This window comes from Theropithecus gelada, chromosome 3 (genome assembly GCF_003255815.1).
Source record: "Theropithecus gelada isolate Dixy chromosome 3, Tgel_1.0, whole genome shotgun sequence".
Taxonomy (NCBI): Eukaryota; Metazoa; Chordata; class Mammalia; order Primates; family Cercopithecidae; genus Theropithecus; species Theropithecus gelada.
In genome coordinates, this window is record NC_037670.1 from 78920263 (window position 1) to 78939957 (window position 19695).

The 19695-nt window shown below is 42.5% G+C and overlaps 1 protein-coding gene across 2 annotated transcripts in view; it reads right to left on the reverse strand.

Moving 5' to 3' along the window:
- Positions 1 to 1245, reverse strand: part of BMPER (BMP binding endothelial regulator) — a 247971-nt gene extending 246726 nt beyond the window's left edge. Inside the window, exons 1-2 of one of the 2 annotated variants that reach the window (XM_025381030.1) lie at positions 1017 to 1245; positions 384 to 656 (exon numbers count right to left, since the gene is read on the reverse strand). In XM_025381030.1, the coding sequence (XP_025236815.1) occupies positions 384 to 516 (133 nt within the window). In that variant the 5' untranslated portion in view covers positions 517 to 656; positions 1017 to 1245. Of the gene's footprint in view, positions 1 to 383; positions 679 to 1016 lie in introns of those variants that run through there. The other variant, XM_025381031.1, reaches the window with a different exon arrangement.
- Positions 1246 to 19695: the final 18450 nt, after the last annotated feature.

Consider the following 19695-nt stretch of genomic DNA (forward strand, 5'->3'; position numbering starts at 1 on the left):
GTGGATGTATTGGAACCCCAAAGATGAGAAAGGAAGATGTGCAGAAAACTGCACAAATTTTTTTCCTGAGTTCTACAGAGAGAGATAAAGATTAAAATAAAAGTTGAGGAAAATATTAAAAATAAAATAATTTCTCAAATTCAAATAGAAGAATGTCTATTATTACTACATTGAAGGCAACAGCCTCTCAGCCCGCAACCTCTTCACCTACTCCCAGCCTTCCCAGCCCTCCCGGGGTTTCGCTTCATCCTCATCGACCAGCGCAGGGCAAGCGCCAAGGTGCGCGCTCTCCACCCTCCCATCCCCGGGGCAAGCCAGCGCCACCTCTCCCAGGTACCAAACCGGCGTCCCGGAGGGTCGGTCCCTCCCGCCCCCTCCCCTACCTGTCAAGAAGGAGGAAGCCAGAGACATGGGGACCCCCGAGCAATTGAGCAGCAGCAAGACGCAGCAGGTAATCCCAGGCGAGCGCCGGCCGTAACGCTCAGCCAGAGCCCCGACGCCGGAGAACCAGAGCATCGTCACCTGGAGGGAATCCCGGGCGACTGCAGGTCCCGCGCCGCCGCCTCTGCTCAGCTGCCGCAGCTCGCAGTCAAAAAGGGCTCTCAGCCGGCGTGTCGGGAGACAGTCCGCGAAGGAGGGAGGCGGGCGCCCGGGAGCTGGGGGGCGGGGGGGTGTGAGGGAGGGCGGGGGTAGAGGCGAGGGGTGGGGGGCGCCGGGGGAGAAGGGGTCCTGCGGCCAGGCTCCTCCGATGCGGGTTTTTTTTTCTTCTTTTTTCTTTTTTTCTTTCTTTTTTTTTTTTTTTTTGAGGGAGTTGCTTGCAGTGGCTTAGCAGTCAGCCCCTCCGCGCCGGAGAGGGGGCTGGGAGGAGGGGGTGTTGCGGCAGCCGGAGATACACCGAGAGGAGCCGCGGTGCTGCAGACTGCGCACTGCCGCTCAGCCGCCGCCCGGGCTGCAGCTACTGCTCCGGGGGCTGTCGCTGTCGCTGCCGCAGCGTCCTCCACTCCCGCACTCCCCACCTCCTGCCAGCCCCGCCGGCTCTCGGCCCGCCCGGAGCGCGCTCGCTCCGCCGCGAGAGACAGGGGCTCACCGGGCGCCTCCTGGAACCCGCTGGGGGCGCCCGGGCGCAGGAGGGACTGCGCTATAGCGGCAGCGCGAACCCTCTCGGCCCAGCGTCCAGTTCCCCAGCCCCTCCAGGGAAGCCACGGCCGCGGGGCGCGGACCAGAGCCGGGAAGGCGCGTCTCCACCGCACGGCGAGCGCGGCGCCTCCTCCTTTTCCTGGGGGAACCCGGGGGATGCCGCAACACTAGAGCTCAGGCCCGGGTGCCCCAATCCTTAGAGGGAGCAGCAAACGGGACGCAGGAGCGCCCCACCACCCTGCTGGCTCCCGGATGGGAGCGACACACCCGGGGCAATAGGGCCACCGCAACTTTTCACGCCCTGCTTTGCTTCCTTCTGGCGGGGACGCGACAGCGAACTCAGGGGGCTGAGCGGACAGAGGGGCAAGTGGCCTTAGAGATCTGTGTTCTGTGCTTATCTGTCTGCGCGTCCTGACACTAAGGATGACCGAAGTTGAAACGACACACAAGGTCGATTTAAAAACGTACTGAGGCAAACGCCTTTCGCCCTTATAAAAAAGAGCAATCGCTCCGAGACTCCTCCCTTCCAATCTCGGGCGGACCGGGAGGGGAGGTGGTGTTTGACTAATCATTCATTCACCCGAAAAGAGGGAGGGACCCCCGCCCCGCCGCTAATCTCTGGCTGGGGCCTCCGCGCGGCGGCCTCTGCAGTTCGGCGCTCAGTCGCTCCCTCAGCCCGGCTGCGCCCTCTCGCCTCTGCAGCACTGGGTGCCGGGGAGTCAGCTCCTGTGATCCCCCTGCTGAATCGCCGCCTCCTGCCCACGCAGTGGCACCCTCTACTCAAAAGGGATGCAATCGCAGAGATAATTTTTGTAACCAAAGTACGAAAGCGCGAGGTGGGAGTGAGGGACGCTTGGCAAGTGTTGGGATCTGACGATCAGTTAGCTGTCCTTGAGCTCACGGTGGACCAACTACTTCCTCTGTCAAAGAGTTGAAACCGGGTCCCCGCGGAACGGACCTAAGGGTCTCCAGGCAAAGTGGATTGTTTCCATTGTGGAAACTATAGCTTTGAAAATAAATGAGTCTGTTTGCTGACAGGTTTAATCTCGCTTCACCTTAACCCTTCCCTGCCTCGTTGACTGTTTGTTTTATTCGCTTTTTCGAGTGATTTGGAGACTTGGCATAATTGGTACAGCATTGCCAACATCGCGACACACCGAGGAGCTGATCCGAGCACGTTGCTCTGACGTGGGAAAAATAAGAGAAGGGAAAGCTGTCGTTAGCTTAACATGCTCCATTTCCCTCTCAAAATAGATTCTTAGTGTAAAATTTGAATTAAAAGAGAAGAAGGGTGATGTGTGATTCCTTCCCTCCCTCCCCCCACCCAAATAAAGCCATGGCCAGGCAGCTTCTCGGAAACCAGTGTGTTTATGTATTTACTAATCATAAAGATAATATGCAAAAAGAGAAAAACCTCTAAATGCAGCCTTACTTCCCAGGGACTCATTAAAAAATAAATAAAATTAAAATTAAAAATCAAATAAATAAAAACCTTTATTGCTGCAGATAAGTACAATCAGCTGAAACCACTATCTCCTCTATCTAAAAAGATTGTCCCTGGATGAGGCTTTTAGATAAAGTTGTTTGTCATAATTTAATTATGGAAAGCTGAAGAATAAGGAAGCTGGGAGACCTATTGTTGCCTTAGCCGTAAATTTGGATAAATGCATGCTATGAAATTGCAAGACATTTGAAGAGTGTGCCTGAGTTACTTTGATATGCCTTCCCTCCCTGGTACCAGCCAAACATCCTCAGAATTTGCATGACAAATTTCTTTATGACAGAATCTAGCTGTGTGTGGCATTTCCATAATGTGCAGCATGGTGCTTTGGAATGCACTGGAACTCTCCCTGTAGGTGCAAACCCAAAAACCACCTTAAAAACATTTTCATCTGCCTGAAAGTTTGCAAAGGGGAAAAATGCACAGAAGCCTTTGGCAAACCTGTCTCTTCTTCCTGTTTGTTATAAGCCTCTGCCACCAGCGATTTCCCTTGCCTTCTTGGCAAATGGGCCCTGTTTCCGAAAGAGCAGCCTTCTCTCCAAGGCCTTATCAAGATGTTTTCCAGTGCATCTACTGCTGCCACCACCCCTTCAAGTGGTAGTCTATCAGCTGACAACTGGTCTCTGTCTACACAAAACGGAGATATTCCAGGGTCAAAAAGAAAAAAGAACGCCTGCACTGAAAAGCACATAGATCTGCCTTCACAGTTTAACTAAATAAATGCGGTACCATCCAAATCCCAAAAATGGCCTTGGCTGAAATCAAAATGAGGGGAAAAAAATGTGTGTTTGGGTCTGCTTATGACATCTTTCAAGGGGAAAGAAGTGATGGGGCCCAAAAACCAATATTTAACTCTGGGCCTGTCCCAGTCTCAATTAGACAAAACTCTGTCTTATCTCTTTGTCTGGAAAATAAACTGTGAAACCCAATCAGATTAAAAGGGGCCAGGCCTGTGGTAAGAGCAACTGTCTTCATCTCCTCTCAAAACTATGATGCTAAATTCTCACTGAAAAATTCAACTGAACATACAACTTAGTCACGTGGATTCAAGTCTGAAAGATGCTTCTAGAGAAATTGTATCAACCCAGCTTCCTAAAAATAGAAACAAATAGACCCTTCCAAAAGGAAACAGGGTAAAGAGATTGGGATACCTACCACTAGGGCAGGGTGCAAGGTATTTCATAAAGTTGAGAAAGTTACACCTTAAAAAAGGCATTTAGACTTGATAAAGATAAAGGATTATGCTACCAAGGATCTTACAGGCTAGTAAGGGGATAAACTATGTTTATAATGAATACAGTAAAAGGTAGAAGTGAAGGTAAGAAGAGAAGATAATATGCCATGAAAATTTCAAAGAGGACCTTAAGCTTCCTGGAGGAAGTGGCATATGAAACTGAGCTTTGAATGAAGGGGCAGGCTCTAGTGAAGGAAGGGTAGCCTGGGCACAGCAAGGAGTAACAACAGAGAGACTCAGGGTTTACAAAGAGAACAGGGAACAGGAATTCTGTTGGCCCCATCTGCCCACTGAGCTGGAGCTGTTGGGAGGCTTGGAGACAAGGAGAAATGTACAGGTGATTCTTGAAGGATTCACTCCCTGGTGACCAACAGGAAATCTACCATACAGTAAGTACCTAATTTTTCTTTGCAACAACCAGACTGCGTTTCTTTAGAATGGAAATTTTTTTCTGCAGGTGTATTCAGCAATCTGAACACGTGGTCAGCATAATACTAGAGAGCACCATTTCCACCTTCGCGTGTTTGAAGGTGATGGAGTGGATTCTACATATGAATCATTATTTCTCAACCTCTTTAGCTATGGCTATATGATTCTTCTTGGGTTGAAAGTAGAAATGCCACTTTTAACTATTTAAAGCACTGGAGATCTTAGACCTCATATAAACCAATTCCCTGCCCTTTCACTTTAAAAGTGAGAAATCTAAAAGCTAAGGGGTAAATGACTTGCCCAGGGTCATACAACTAGTTAATGGCATAATCCATTTAAACAGGGTTCCTCTGGCTCCTTGATCATGATGTTTACCATTATAAATGTTTTGCCTTCTTGGATTATGAGTCATAAGAATTATAGGAAAGGGCCACTGAATATTTTAGATATGATGCAAATTAAAATTACAGAGTTGGTGAAATAAGTACTCAAATATTTATTGAACTAAACTGGTACCAAGAATACAAGTCGTAACACCATAAAAAGCTGACCACAACTTAGCTCACTGGTTAAACTGAGTTTATTCTGAAGTCACTTGGCTAAAATGTTGAAGAACTGCATTTCTCTTCTAGGCTTTGCTACAGGTTAGCTTAGTTTCAGAGAGGGGTGGGCACCACTGAGGCTGGTGAGTCCTCTAGATTCTGCCTGGGGCTTTAATGCCATTCCAAAAAATAAGAGTCTCAGAAATGACATTTTTTGGAGGAGATAGGAGGGAGTAGGGACAATGATAAAAGTATCATTCTCATGATATTGTATAATTTATATAAATGATAATTATTAAAATTAAATTATTAAATCATTGGCCTGATCTTTTCTTAATCATTTTTCTTCATTCTTTGTAGCCTTAAGATTCTTTTCATATAATTGTACTCATTACAGAGTTTATCTATTTCTAAAGCAGGGCATTTTGATGAGAATGATAGGAAACTGACATTTTTAAACACAGTTGCATGGATATAACAAAATTACTATGTTTTTTAAAAATTAGTATTGTAATAAATAAAGTCCCCTTCAAAAGCCCCCTTCACTCTTTCCCTGGCCCTGACCCCATCCCAATCCCTGCCTCAAGGACAATGGTATGCAGTGAGTAATGGGGTAATGTTTGCTGTTTCACACAGTACTCGTTCATTTAAATGTCCATGAGCCAAACTAACTGGTTTGGAGTGTCACAAATTCTTTAGTTATACAACTAAAATAAAATGAAGTTACATAGTTAAAACAAAGATAACAATTTCCATCAAAACATCCAAAATATTTCTATGTACTGATTCATCTTCAGGGGCTTGCTGAATACATAAGTCATTTTGATACTGGAAGCTATAAAAATCAGATACAAATTTGGTTTCATGGTCAGAGAGGCAGCAATGTTGCCAATTCATAGATAATGATCTTTGAAAAAGAGTTATCTTCTCCACATTCCATCCAGAAGTCACTCCCCAAAACAAGCTTACCTAATCACCAGCTTCATTGGCACCAAAGCTGCAGCCCCATCTATCCGAAGTGAAGGATGGCGAAGGAGATCTCAAGACCAACCCAGGGTACCAGAATATTAAGCTAATGCCTCCCTCCTATTGTTCTAGGTTTCACTAGCTCTTCTACTTTAAGCTCTGTTGCTTCAAGACTTTAAGTTGATCTCATTGGAGTAAACATCAACAGAGGAGAGAACAATCAACGTTACTGCAGAATTACTATTCAAGATTATCTATAGACTCAGAAACAGTTCAACTTTACTTATGTAGGGATATATACTACCAGGTCGATATTTAACATGTATGGCCGCTCTGGCAGAGAGACTCCCGGCTGTCTCCCAACATCTAGTCTTTCCTTTTTTCTCAAGATAGAGCCTCCCAGTTTGTGCAGTGCATATGGCTCTCAGCAATAAAGATCATTTTTCTTAGTCTTTCATACAAGTAGTAGTGATCCCATGACTAACTTCTGGCCAATAGGATAGAAATGGAGAAGTGTCACTAAAGGAAGGACATGCTCTTTCTTCTCTTCCTCTAATCTGATGGCTGGAATACAGACATGATAATGTAAGTAAGGCTCCAGCAAACTCTTTCCCCTGTGTATACCTTGGGGAAAATGTCTCTGGGAAATGGCAAAGCAAGAAATGAGATTAGACTCTGAAACCATGGAGTGCAATGGGAGCCTGGGCTGATACATCTGGCTTTCCTGAATGCGAGTGGAAAAGTAACACCTACATTATTTTAATGCTTGCTTTTGTGTGTGTGTGTGTGTGTGTGCGTGGGTGTGTGTGTGTGTGTGTGTGTGTATGTTCAGGTTTACTTGGCAGCTAAACCTGAAATTATCTGAAGCATTTAGCACATACCAAAGACAAGAAATAAGTCCTCAGTAAATACCTATGTGTGTTAATTAATTAATATATTTTTGTATTTATTAATGTTTCAGGCACTTTCAGAGTCAAGAAAAAGATCTTACAAGATATAAGTATTTTACGTAATTTACATCTATCTTATGAAATTTAGGGGAACTTCCAATGTTCTTTATTTTTTAAAAAAACAACTTTTAGATATCTGTACAACCATGTTCACAGCAGCATTATTCGTGGTAGCCAAAATGTGGCAGCAACCCAAGTGTCCCCCTCAAGGGATGAATAAGTAACAACAAGTGGTGAGGATATGCTATGAAATATTATTCAGCCTTAAAAAGGAAGGAAATCCCGACACATACTACAATATGGATGAAACTTAAGGACATTATGCTAAGTGAAATAAGCCAATCACAAAAAGACAAATACTGCGTGATTCCACTTATATGAGGCACCTACAGTAGCAAATTCAGAGACAAAAAGAAGAAAGGTCGTTGCCAGGAACTGCAGGGAGGGAGGAATGGGGAGTTGTTTCATGGGCAGAGTTTTCATTTTGCCAGATGAAAAGAGTTCTAGAGATTGGTTTCACAATCGTGTGAAAGTATTTAACAGTACTAATTGCACGCTTAAAAACAGTTAAGATGGGCCGGGTGCAGTGGCTCACACCTGTAATCCCAGCACTTTGGGAGGCTGAGGTGGGCGGATCACCTGAGGTCAGGAGTTCGAGACCAGCCTGACCAACATGGAGAAACCCCGTCTCTACTAAAAAAATACAAAAATCAGCCGGGCATGGGGGCGCATGCCTGTAATCCCAGCCACTCGGGAGGCTGAGGCAGGAGAATCGCTTGAACCCGGGAGGCGGAGGTTGCAGTGAGCTGAGATCACGCCATTGCACTCTAGCCTGGGAACAAGAGCGAAACTCCATCTCAAAAAACAAAACAAAACAACAACAACAAAAAAAAACAGTTAAGATGCTAAATGTTATGTTACATATATCTTACCATAATTAAATTTTTTAAAACGTGTTTAAATAAAAAACTTTTATATTTTCTTATTTGCTACCAAATTAACATTCAATCATTTGGCCAAAAAGTTGGAAATACAGATTAGCAAAAACAAAACATTCTCCTGTTTTATAACCTTATTATCTGGCTTTTGGCTAAACAGTTAACATACATCACCTCATCTCACCCAGCAATTCTATGAGGTAGGTACTATTGTCAGTCCCATTGAACATACAAGCAAAATTAAACACAAAACTTAAGAAATTGTCCAAGTTCACACTATGGGGAATTGGTTGAGCTGGAATCAGAATCCAGGTGGATTCCTGAGCTCCTGCTTTTATTGGTTAAGCTATTGTGAATGTTTTTGTCTTTGACAGTATCATTTTTAACAACTGTATCATATTCTATGTGATGAAGGTACTATAATCGTCTTAAATAATCTCCTACCTAGGTCATTTCCAACTTTTTACTACTATAAAAGATGCTTCAGTGAACATCTTTCTAAGACTCATATTTATTTCATTAAGAATAAATTCACTAATTAGCAGACCAAAGGCACGTGTGTTAAGACTTTTGAATTACATTTTTGTAATTATTAATTAAAGATTGTTGTCTCTTTTGGACTTAATATTTTTGATGCTAAACTTACATAATGTAGCATAAAAAAGAGAGCCATTAGGACCTCTAAGCTATTTCTTAGTTTCCTTAATAGATATTTGTAGGTGAGAGAATGTACAATTAAAGTAGGTCTTATTAAAAATAAAATTAAAAATAAAACATGTGGCCGGGCGCGGTGGCTCAAGCCTGTAATCCCAGCACTTTGGGAGGCCGAGACGGGCGGATCACGAGGTCAGGAGATCGAGACCATCCTGGCTAACAGGGTGAAACCCCGTCTCTATTAAGAAATACAAAAAACTAGCCGGGCGAGGTGGCCGGCGCCTGTAGTCCCAGCTACTCGGGAGGCTGAGGCAGGAGAATGGCGTGAACCCGGGAGGCGGAGCTTGCAGTGAGCTGAGATCCGGCCACTGCACTCCAGCCTGGGCGACAGAGCGAGACTCCGTCTCAAAAAAAAAAAATAAATAAAACATGTTCCATTGACTTTCTAGATTTCATTGATTGTGTATTTTAAATATTTATTTAGAGAAATCCTAAAACAAACAACAGTGACTTATTTGACCGCTGTCAGCTTTGTGGTATAATATCAAGTGTCTGGGAGCTGGAAGATCATAATCAGTTCCTCCCATGTTTTACCTCAATGTTTTCCTAAAAGCGGTTGCCTTCAGCTTGAATTCTGAGTAGCTTTTCCTTCCCTGAGCCATGCTTTATATTATCTCCCGTTAGAAAGACATCACATTAATGAACAACTTCAGAATATCTCAGGAGGCAGCCAAATAATACATTCAAATGCCCAAGATTTAATTTATCAAAACTATCTCATCAACCTTAGCTTACTTTATAGCAGCTAACCACTAGTTGGATTAGTTAGTGGTCATTATGGAATGAATGAAACTAATTTCACTAATGTGGGAAGCATTCAAAGATAATTCTTTGGAACTAATCCGGTGACTTAATATCTAGTCCTAATTTTGCCACTTGGCATTCTAATGATTTGAGGCCAGTTAATTAACTTTATGAGCCTCAATTTTCCCACTCAATAGGATGAAATAGTATCACCTCTGCTTGCTTGTCAGGGATGAATATGAAACTATTTTATATAACGTTATATTTTAGAAGGTAACAAAACTAGAGACTTTTAGATATTAAAGAACCCTCAAAAAGCATCTAATCCAACTTCTCCATTTACAAACGATCCTACTGAAGTTCAAATAAATTAAGAATTTGCCCAAAGCTGTGCTGTATATGAATTTTTTTCCAGAAAAGCATACACCTTCTTTAGGAAATATTCCTCAAAATATGTGGTTTTAGTGAGATCTCTGCCAATCATTATACTCCCCATTCCCAAAATCATTGTACTCTCCATTATACTCCCCACTTCCAGCAAACACAGAAGTCATAAGTTTCATGCTGGGCCAATCCCAGCCTCTCATCTCTCTAACCACATTTATTGTTCCAGGATTTGGAATGTGACCTCAGCTCTTCCCCTGGATTTTTAGAACTTGAGTTGAGGAGAAAGTACCTTTTCCTGCCTGCCTGAAGTCTGCCACATGGGTGACCCTGAGTAAATGTTGGTCAGCATAAATATTATTGACAAAAATAATATTGCAAAAATCAATACAGCCAACATATAGGTACTATAGCACCTGTTACAAGCAATGCCTCCACTAAAGGACTAAAGCTATATGTAGACATATGGGCACTAGAACGAGAACTGCAGAGGAAGAAAGACAGCAGGAAAGGCTGGCCTTGCTGGATCCCTGAGATCACAGGGCATGGACGTCAGCAACCTCTTTCTCCATGCTGGAGCCTGCCCTTATCTTCACAGTCCATGTCAGTCTTTGCTAGGCAAACCTAGCAATCAATCCTAAGTCCATTCAATTCAATACATACACATTTATTGAAAACCACTGCATGCATGCAGGTACTTTATTCCCATTAAATTTGCCATACATTCATTTTGTTCACATTAAAGTCCCACAGCTTCCACTTCTCTAATTTGAGACATTATATTCTCTAAAACATATAAGGCAGTCATTTATGTTTATAAAATGGCCTTTAACCATTTAAATGTATATATATATTTTTTATTTGTGTAAATGGAAAGCAGTCGGGGAGAACCCAACACCTTTGCTGAATATTTTAACTGATGGAGGAAAAAAAAATCAATTTCATGAGAAAGATCTCAGTCTATTGCATTTCTCATCCCCAGTGAGGTTTATGATGGAAATAATGGCTGGGCATTAGCTATTGTAGTGAGAACAGATGCAATTAAATGCACTGCAGACAAAACAAACAAGTAAATAGCAGCCTATTTGTGGGTCACTTTATTCTTCACTGCTACCAATAGCTTTTGTTCTTTGGGCATCATAATAAGTGTTTGCTCTGTATCATTTGTGAATATGTTACTTTTTGCCTGTGAACATCTGGAGACTGATACGTGTAAGCATTAATGAACCCCCAAGATCTAGGTGATATGGGATTGCCGTCTTGGTTTTAAAGTGGGCCACAGGGTCTCCTCCTCTATTCTTCTGTGCAGTTAATTCCCTCAGGGGCAAAAGAATGGGCTTGAAAAACCTGAAAAATTGGAAGTTTAATTTTGACAACTTGTTAGTATAGTCATTACTTTCCCTTATAGTTTGGAAAGTAATTCTCATGGTACCTAGATTACTCTTTGATTGAAGGCGAAATTCCTTCAGGCCACAGAGTTTTTAAAGACAACACTTGGTAATTCAGCCTAGGTGAAAGAATAGAATGTTCTGGTAACTTCAATGTCCTAATGGGTTAAAAAAAGGTTGTTTTAACTTTTATTTTAAGTTCAAGGGTATATGTGCAAGTTTGTTACATAGGTAAACTTATGTCATGGGGGTTTGTTGTACAGATTATGTCATCACCCAGGTATTAAGCCTACTACTCATTAGTTATTTTTCCTTTTCCTCTCCCTCCTCCCACCCTCCAACCTCCAATAGGCCTCATTGTGTGTTGTTCCCATCTATGCATCCATGTATTCTCATCATTTAGCTCCCACTTACAAGGGAGAACATGTGGTATTTACTTTTTTGTTCCTCTGTTACTTTGCTAAGGATAATGGCCTCCAGCTCCATCCAGGTCCCTGCAAAGGACATGATCTCATTCTTGTTTATGGCTGCATAGTATTCCATGGTGTATATGTACTACATTTTCTTCATCTAGTCTATCATTAATGGGCATTTAGGTTGATTCCATGTCTTTGCTATCATGAATAGTGTTGCAATGAACATATGCAGGTGGAATATATAGTTTACTGACTTTCAAAGCATTAGAAAACAATAAAATATAATAAATTATAATGTAATTGCTTTCATAATTAACATGCAAATCAATTAAAATTTATTTTGATGATTCAAAAGAACTTCAAGATCTTCTAGCTCCTTGAAACTCAAAATATGTTTCCTGAACCAGGAACGTCTACATCACTGGGGAGATTAAAGAATCTCAGACCCCATTCCAGACTGGTTGAATCCAAATCTGCATTTTAACAAGATTCTTGGGTTATTGGTGTGTACTTTAAAGCTTGAGAAGCACTGCCACTCCCACAGGATGGTCAATTTGTAGTACAAGTGTGCCCAGATGTCAATTAATTAACAGACAGTTTGAGTTAGTAAAGGCCAGAAAGGGCACTTCGTTTGGTATTTTTATCTCCAACACTAATTCATTCAAGTTGGCTTGAATAAATAAAAAATAATGTGCTAATGGACAAAGATTTAGGCCCTGGCATAGAAGAAGCTGACTCACTTATGTAAGTGACTATGTCTGCTAAAACATCTTCATCAGAAATATCTCAGCTTTTAAAGCAAGCGGTCAAGGTAAGAGGCATTTACCATGTGCAAAGATCGTGTTTGGTCAACTCAATTATGTGTGCTTTTATACTTAAGAAGGATAGAACAATAATTTAAGTCAGGTAGTGTGTTCTGACATATACAGACCTCAGAATTTGAGTGACCCAGGCCCTAAACAATTGTGTATTGGATTCTTTAACCTCCCTTGTAGCGTGGATGACAATATCAATGATATCTATTTTGTGGACTAAATGCAATAACGTGTATGCCAAACCACTAACTCATCACCCAGCACGTGGTGACATGTCAATGTGCACTTTCTCTTCTGGGTGTAGAACTTTGTCTTCTTTCTTTATTCCCCGGTTTTAGAAATAAATTTTAGACTAGTTCAACCGTTGTGGAAGACAGTGTGGCGATTCCTCAAGAATCTAGAACTAGAAATACCATTTGACCCAGCCATCCCATTACCGGGCATATATCCAAAGGATTATAAATCTTGCTGCTATAAGGACACATGCACACGTATGTTTATTGCAGCACTATTCACAATAGCAAAGACTTGGAACCAACCCAAATGCCCATCAATGATAGACTGGATTAAGAAAATGTGGCACATATACATCATGGAATACTATGCAACCATACAAAAGGATGAGTTCATGTCCTTTGTAGGGACACGGATGAAGCTAGAAACCATCGCTGTGAGCAAACTATCGCAGGGACAGAAAACCAAACACCCCATGTTCTCACTCATAGGTGGGAACTGAACAATGAGAACACTTGGACACAAGAAGGGGAACGTCACACACCAGGGCCTGTCATGGGGTGGGGAGATGGGGGAGGGATAGCATTAGGAGATATACTGAATGTAAATGACGAGTTAACGGAAGCAGCACACCAACATGGCACATGTATACATGTGTAACCTGCACGTTGTGCAAGTGTACCCTAGAAGTTAAAGTATAATAATTAAAAACCTCCCCCCCAAAAAAGAAAAAGAAATAATGTTTAGAAATGTGTCCCAGAACTGTTGTGTCTAGGGGCAGATGCATTCAAAGCCTGTGAGAGAAAGGAGCTAAAGGCATGGCTGGTGAGGAGCCTATTGGTCCTGCTCTTCCTGCCCAGCACCCAGACTCCCGGGAGACACTAGGGCGGCGCGCTCTGCCTCGCAGACCCTGTAGGTGGCAGCACTGGGACCGCCGGAGACGCACAGCCCTGGTTGCAGCAACTCAAGAAGCGCCCTGACGGTGGTTAAGCCGGGGTCATCTGCCTGAACATGCAAGTTTTGCTCCCACGCGTATAAAAACTGTGCTTTCCAGTTCCTGGAAAGATATCCTCTACCCTTCCCTTCCAGCTTAATTCCTCTGCATTTTTTAGCATTTCTGTGGCTTCTCTCCCAGCTGCCACCCAAACTGGAGTGCAGTGGTACAATCATAGCTCACTGCAGCCTGGAACTCCTGGGCTCAAGTAATCCTCCCACCTCGACCTCCCAAAGCACTGGCATTACAGGCTTCAGCTGTAGTACTGGGCTATCAATTCCTTTAGATTCACATCCAAATATTGTAAATGATCTTTTGATAGTTGCTGCTTCTTCCCCTCTTAGACTACCCCTGCCTGTACCCCACTGCAAACTGGTAGGTCAGGGCATGTATACAAATAATTCCTGCCTAGTAATAATAATTATAAACCTGTATGCAGTAAATGTCTTGCACAGTTCTAACCACTTTGGGTACCTTAACTCACAGTCTTTAAAACCAGACCGTGAGGCAGGTAGTAATGTCAGTAACTTGCACAAACTCAAACAGTAAGCCAGGGTTCCAACCCAGGCAGCCTGATTCTTGAAGTGCCCCTCAAGAGAAGACTATAAAAGGGGGTGGGGGGAGGAAGCCATCATGTAATTGCCTGCAAACTGAAGAGACCTCAAGGAGAAAATATCTCTCTACCTTTCTGGAGAGTTCCTCAAATGCAGACAATAACTCTACTGGTCCACAAATCATCAAGTTACTGGGCTCTGCAATGGCATCATTTGGCCTTTCCTCAAGGCAGTAGGAAGGTAGAAGGCTTTGGGTCTGGAAACAAAGTAGGGGGTCTCATTCAGAAATGCATATGGAAAGAAAAAAGAGTCCTATCAAGTCATGAGAAAAGCCACATCCAGCCAGATTAACATCAAGGCCTAATCTAGGTGTCAGCCCTGTCATCTATCTCATTACACTGCCAGAGGAAGCCGGCTTTCCTTTCTTCCTCCCAGGAGACCTAAAACAGTGGTATAGTGAAGGCAAATGCATTTTTAATGGGCTTTGCCCATTGAGAAACAAAAATCTTGATTCCGATTTTTAATTTTATGCTTACTTGAGGGCATGCAACTTAACCAACAATAAACCAGCTAGAGCTGTTTGCAGGATGCCCAGCACGCTGTGAGAGCTCCACCTTGGTTTTTGTAGTAAAACTCTTAAGGGTTTCCCTTTCCAGCCTCTATCTGGTCTCATCAGAGAGACTCCACTCCCCTACCTCCTGTTAGATTAACCACACTGAAGTAGGGCCATATGGTGTAACTCCCTTGCTCACAAACCCTCTGTAGCTCCCACTGCCTAGAAAAGAACATTTAAACTCTTTAAGGTGATAGAATTGGCCTCACATCTCTCTCCCATTGCCTTCCCACAGCCTATGCTTCAGCCAAGCTATATCACCTGCAGCTGCCCCATGTCTGCCCCAGGACTTTCTGCTCTTATGATTCACTTTTGCAGTTTCCTCTGCCTAGTTTTGAGATGGTCAGTACTGTAATCAACAGCCACACGTGACTGTATGCATTAAAATTAAATTTTAAATTCTCTCCTCCACCATACTAGCCACATTTTAAGTGCTCAGTAGCCACGTTTTGGATAGTACAGATTTTTGCACATTTCCATCATGGCAGAAAATTTAGTGGGACTATGCTGGCCTCTAGGGGATGTCTAAATCCTAACTATCTTGAGGGACAGTCCAAACGTCACTAATGCCACAACACTATTTCTGTGCCTCTTAGGCTGCAAGTTTCCTTTCCCAAAGCAGCTGCCAGTCATGACTCACTCACCTAACTGCTTACCACTAAGGCACCCACTGTCCTAGGCCACGTGTCTCTCCAAGTTAAGCAGCTCTTTGATTTCTGAGCCACGTGTGATATGGGTAGGTATGGAGGCTAGAACGTCCAGAAAGTAGGAAATTCCATTTTCTTGCTCTCACATTAGTTTGGAACACCTATTATGTACGTCTAAGGCAACATTTCAGGCACTTTACATACATTATCTCATTTGGCCCCCTCAACTCTATAAAGTAGATGTTATTATCCCTATCTCACATATAAGAAAACTGAAATACACTGTGGCAAAGTAACTTGCCCAAGATCACCCACCAAGAAATAATCAAATCAAATGCAGAAGCCAGATCTCTGTGACTCAAAGTTGGGGCTTGTTCCATATGCAGGCAGCCTGCCACCAAGCCTGTTGGATGGCGTTGTCTTCATTGCTTTGAAGCTAATAACATGATTTCTGGCAGAGCTTGGAAGTGGGGGTGTGGAGCTGAGTCGGGGGTGGATATCCTGAACAAAGGACAAGAGTGTTGTAAGTAGAACTTCCTGAACCTTTCATTCATGCAAATGTGTCACCTCTTTATCATCTGACTTCTCACCTCTATAAGGTCCCAGAAGAATAAGTCATGTGTGTGCCTGTTCATGTGTGAGCATGCTAAGTCTTAGTACAGGTATGCGGGGTACAGGGAAAAGCGTTAGGGGACATGAGACATGCAATAAAAAGATTAAACAAAAGTCTTTCAACATTTCTACATTGATGTCTCTAAACATTTTGCCATATTGGGTAGAGCCATATGAATCTACTATATTTGTTAAAAAAAAAAAAAAAAGAAAGAAAAGAAAGTTGAATATTGGCAGTTTCCAATGATTTGCCCCAATAGGTTTTATTATGAAAACAATGATTATTTTGGGGTCTAGACCTGAATTTAACACAATTCAAGAATGAAGTCTTTAAAACCCCTGTCAGGCATGTCTCAGGTACAGAAGTGGGACCCTCTGCCTGCAACCCTCATCTGAACTTGGAAACAGGGCGACCAGGTGACCCTCTGAGCCTTCAACTCTACAGGAGCCATACAAAATCTAGGCAGAGTTATAAAATCCCCTCAAGGAGACTGAGAGATGGAGACGTGAGGAGGGAACGTTAACACATTTAAAGAAAGAATATGAAGATCAGAAGAAGAAGAGGGTCTTGATAGATCCTAGAATCTTAAAAAAGGAGAATCGCAGCCTGAGCCAGGACAGAAGCTGGTCCTGTGCTCTGGGCTGCAGGGAGAGCTCGCCTGGCAGAGATAGATGAACCAGGCTAGGGGGCCATTAAGCTAACCCAACTTAGCCTGATCCCTTAATCACAGATAACTCAGCTTCTCTTGTGGACTTTTCTTCAGGGAACGGAATTCCTGTGCTCAGCTAGCCTTCCCTAAAAAATGCAGCAATTTTGTTAAGATTGTACAGAACAAGGCAATTCCTGCCCCAGTTTCCCACTCCTGGAGCAAGTTTTCTTCTTCCTCAGTCAATGGTACAATCAGAATGATCAAAATGAAAGTTGGTTCTACTTTTGTGAGAATCCAGTGTAGAACCAGAGAAACCAAACGTGTTTAGCTGAGTGCAGAATTCTTATGTCAATACGAGGCTCTAGTACCCTGTGACATTTTTCTTCTTATTAAACTGACACCCACAGTTTAATGAACACATTTAAGCAATCACTACAAGCCAAGCTGCCTTGAAATGTTGTTAACAGCCCATATCAAAGACAAAAATGAAAGCAAAGAGAAGTTTACTCTTGTAAATATAAATGGTCATATGTCTTCTCATACAAATAAGTTACTTATGACCTACAAAGGCAACTCACTTTAAGATTTAAGTGTAGATAGAATTTTTTAAATAGTGTATGAGATTTATTTTAGTTATCTTTACAAAAAGACTTTGAAGTCTTGTAAGAAAGATCTCCAAAGGCTCAAATCCGTTTACTTCGTGATAAATTGGCATTGAAGTGTTGAACTAATGTTTCAACATTTTCGTTTAATACTTTTAAAACCTTGGTAGCCAAATCATCTCATCTTTGGAATTTTCTGAAAATCTGGAAACCTTAGGGTTTAAATAACGTGTTTCTGTTACATATTTCTTACACTCAACTGTGATTTTTGCAATTACATTTTTAAAAATATTCATGGGAGAGCCTAGAAGCAGACTTAATCATCCAAACCATATTCAGAGCCAAAGAACAGGTCATTTTTTAATTTAAGATGTTGAGACAGACCTGTTATGAAAATATGCAAAAGGCTTCTCTTTGTTTTTCTGGAAAATGTAAATAAAGGGGACCAGTGGCTTATGTTTTTTATAATGCCTAACTCCAAAAAAATCAAAATGCAAGAGAATGTTTGAAGTCTGGTTAATATTCAAAAATAACCTCTGAACAGTATGGTCTTTCTTTGAAAAATGAAGAAAATAAATTCCAAGGAAGGGAGCTGACTTCCCCAGTAATTCCTTAGCGTGGTCTAGCAGGTATCACCATCATTAACTAAATTACCTGATGGCTTCTGGTCCCCAGGCTCTGCCTCCACCCTGGGCCATGCCTCAGGCTCCTGCTGTCTCTCTTTGGCTCCTCTGTATTTGCAAACCAGTAAGCCAAAGATTGCCACTGATGCTGATGGTGAGACACGGGTTAACAGTCAGTGGACCAGAAATGAAGCAGGAACTCCTGCTTCCCTCTGCTCCTCTCCTTGAACACTTCTGGCCTCAGCACTTAGCACTGTCTGCACAGTAAGATTGTAATGTATTGTCCCAAGGGGTAGGGACAATAATTCAGATAACTTTTAATCTTCCTGCACTAAAACTGCAGTTGTCTCACAATCCCGTTAAAGACAAAAATGAAAAAAAAGAAAAAAAATTTTGAAGCCTGAATACCCGTGGACTTTGGGCACAGTGAATACCCTTAATTTTTCCAGCCTCCTGGCAATTTGAAGAGATAATGTGGATAAAGTTCATTAAATAAGCAAATCTGCTAAGATTTGTTTTTATTGGATGCAAGTGTGTGTGTGTGTGTGTGTGTGCGCGCGCGAGCACGTGCGTACACAATTGTAGAAAATGAGCAGGACCAGTGTTTTGGTGGTGTGATCTGTGCAGTCACAGGGCCCTCATCTTGGTCTACTGCTTTGCCACAGCTGTGTTGATATTCTTAATAACTTTGAACAAGGGGCCATTCCCACGTTTTATTTTTGCACCATGCCCTGCAAATTATATAGCCAGTCCTGAAAATGAGAGTCTCTCCTTGGTTCTTGGGGGCCTTCTAAACCAACAAGTAGAAGACCCAGGCCTTGTTATTCCTGCATCCTTTGACTTCAGCTGGATTTTTACTCACAGCATTTATTACTAGCATGTTCTCAAACTAGAAAAGGGCAGCGCAGTGGCAATGTTATCAAACAAAACTGTTGCTGATGCAGTGATTGTACAGGAGTTATTTGCCTTAAGATAAAATATTAGTAGGGCCAGATGCCCTGGCTCATGCCTGTAATCCCAGCACTTCAGGAGGCCAAGGCGGGCAGATTGCTTGAGATTAGGAGTTTGAGATCAGCCTGGGCTACATGACTAAACCCTGTCTCTATTAGAAATACAAAAAATTAGCCAGGTGTAGTTGTACACACCTGTAGTCCCAGCTACTCAGGAGGCTGAGGCAGGAGAATCACCTAGCCTGGGAAGTCAAGGTTGCAATGAGCTGTGATCGTGCCACTGCACTCCAGTCTGGGCAACAGAAGTGAGACACTGTCTCCCAAAAGAGAAAAAGAGAAAGAAAAAAAAAAGATAAAATATTAGCAAACAGCTAAGTGAGTTATTTCTATGTTCTGTGGTCAATTCCACCTTGTACTTGAGGCTCTATCATGTGCCAGGTACTGTTTTAGGTACTGGAAACACAACAACGAACAAAAGAGATAACAATCCTCACTCTAATGGGGCTTATATTCTAGTTGGGAGAAATACACAATAAATTAAGCCTTATAAATTAAAAAAATGACCAACTGCAGAAAAATAAAGCAGAATAGAGGCAGTGGAAACTATTTTAAATAGGATAGTCAGGGAAGAACTCAGTGAGGGGATGGCATTTGAGCCAAGCCCGGAGGGAAGTAAAGGCACAAGTTGTACATTCTCTGGCTGAGAAATAGAAAGTGTAAAGGTTCTGAGGCAGGTGTGTGCTATTTGAGGAATTGCAAAAAGGGAGAGAGAAGAAGAAAGAGGAGAAAAAGATGAAGGTGTGAATGTACTAAGAGTCCCATCTTGCACAGACTCGTAGGCCACAGTTAAAAACTTGTAGGCCAAGTTTTGTAACGAGAGTTTATAAAAACTGTTAGAAGGGAAGTGATTGAAGGATTTGGAGTCTGGGATTGATGACATGGCAGGATTTAACAAGATGATTCTGGCTCCTGTGTGCAAAGGTACAAGGCAGCTAGGATGAAATTAGGAGACGAGACAGGAGAGTAGCAGGTGATTGGCAGGGGAGGTGGTAAGAAAT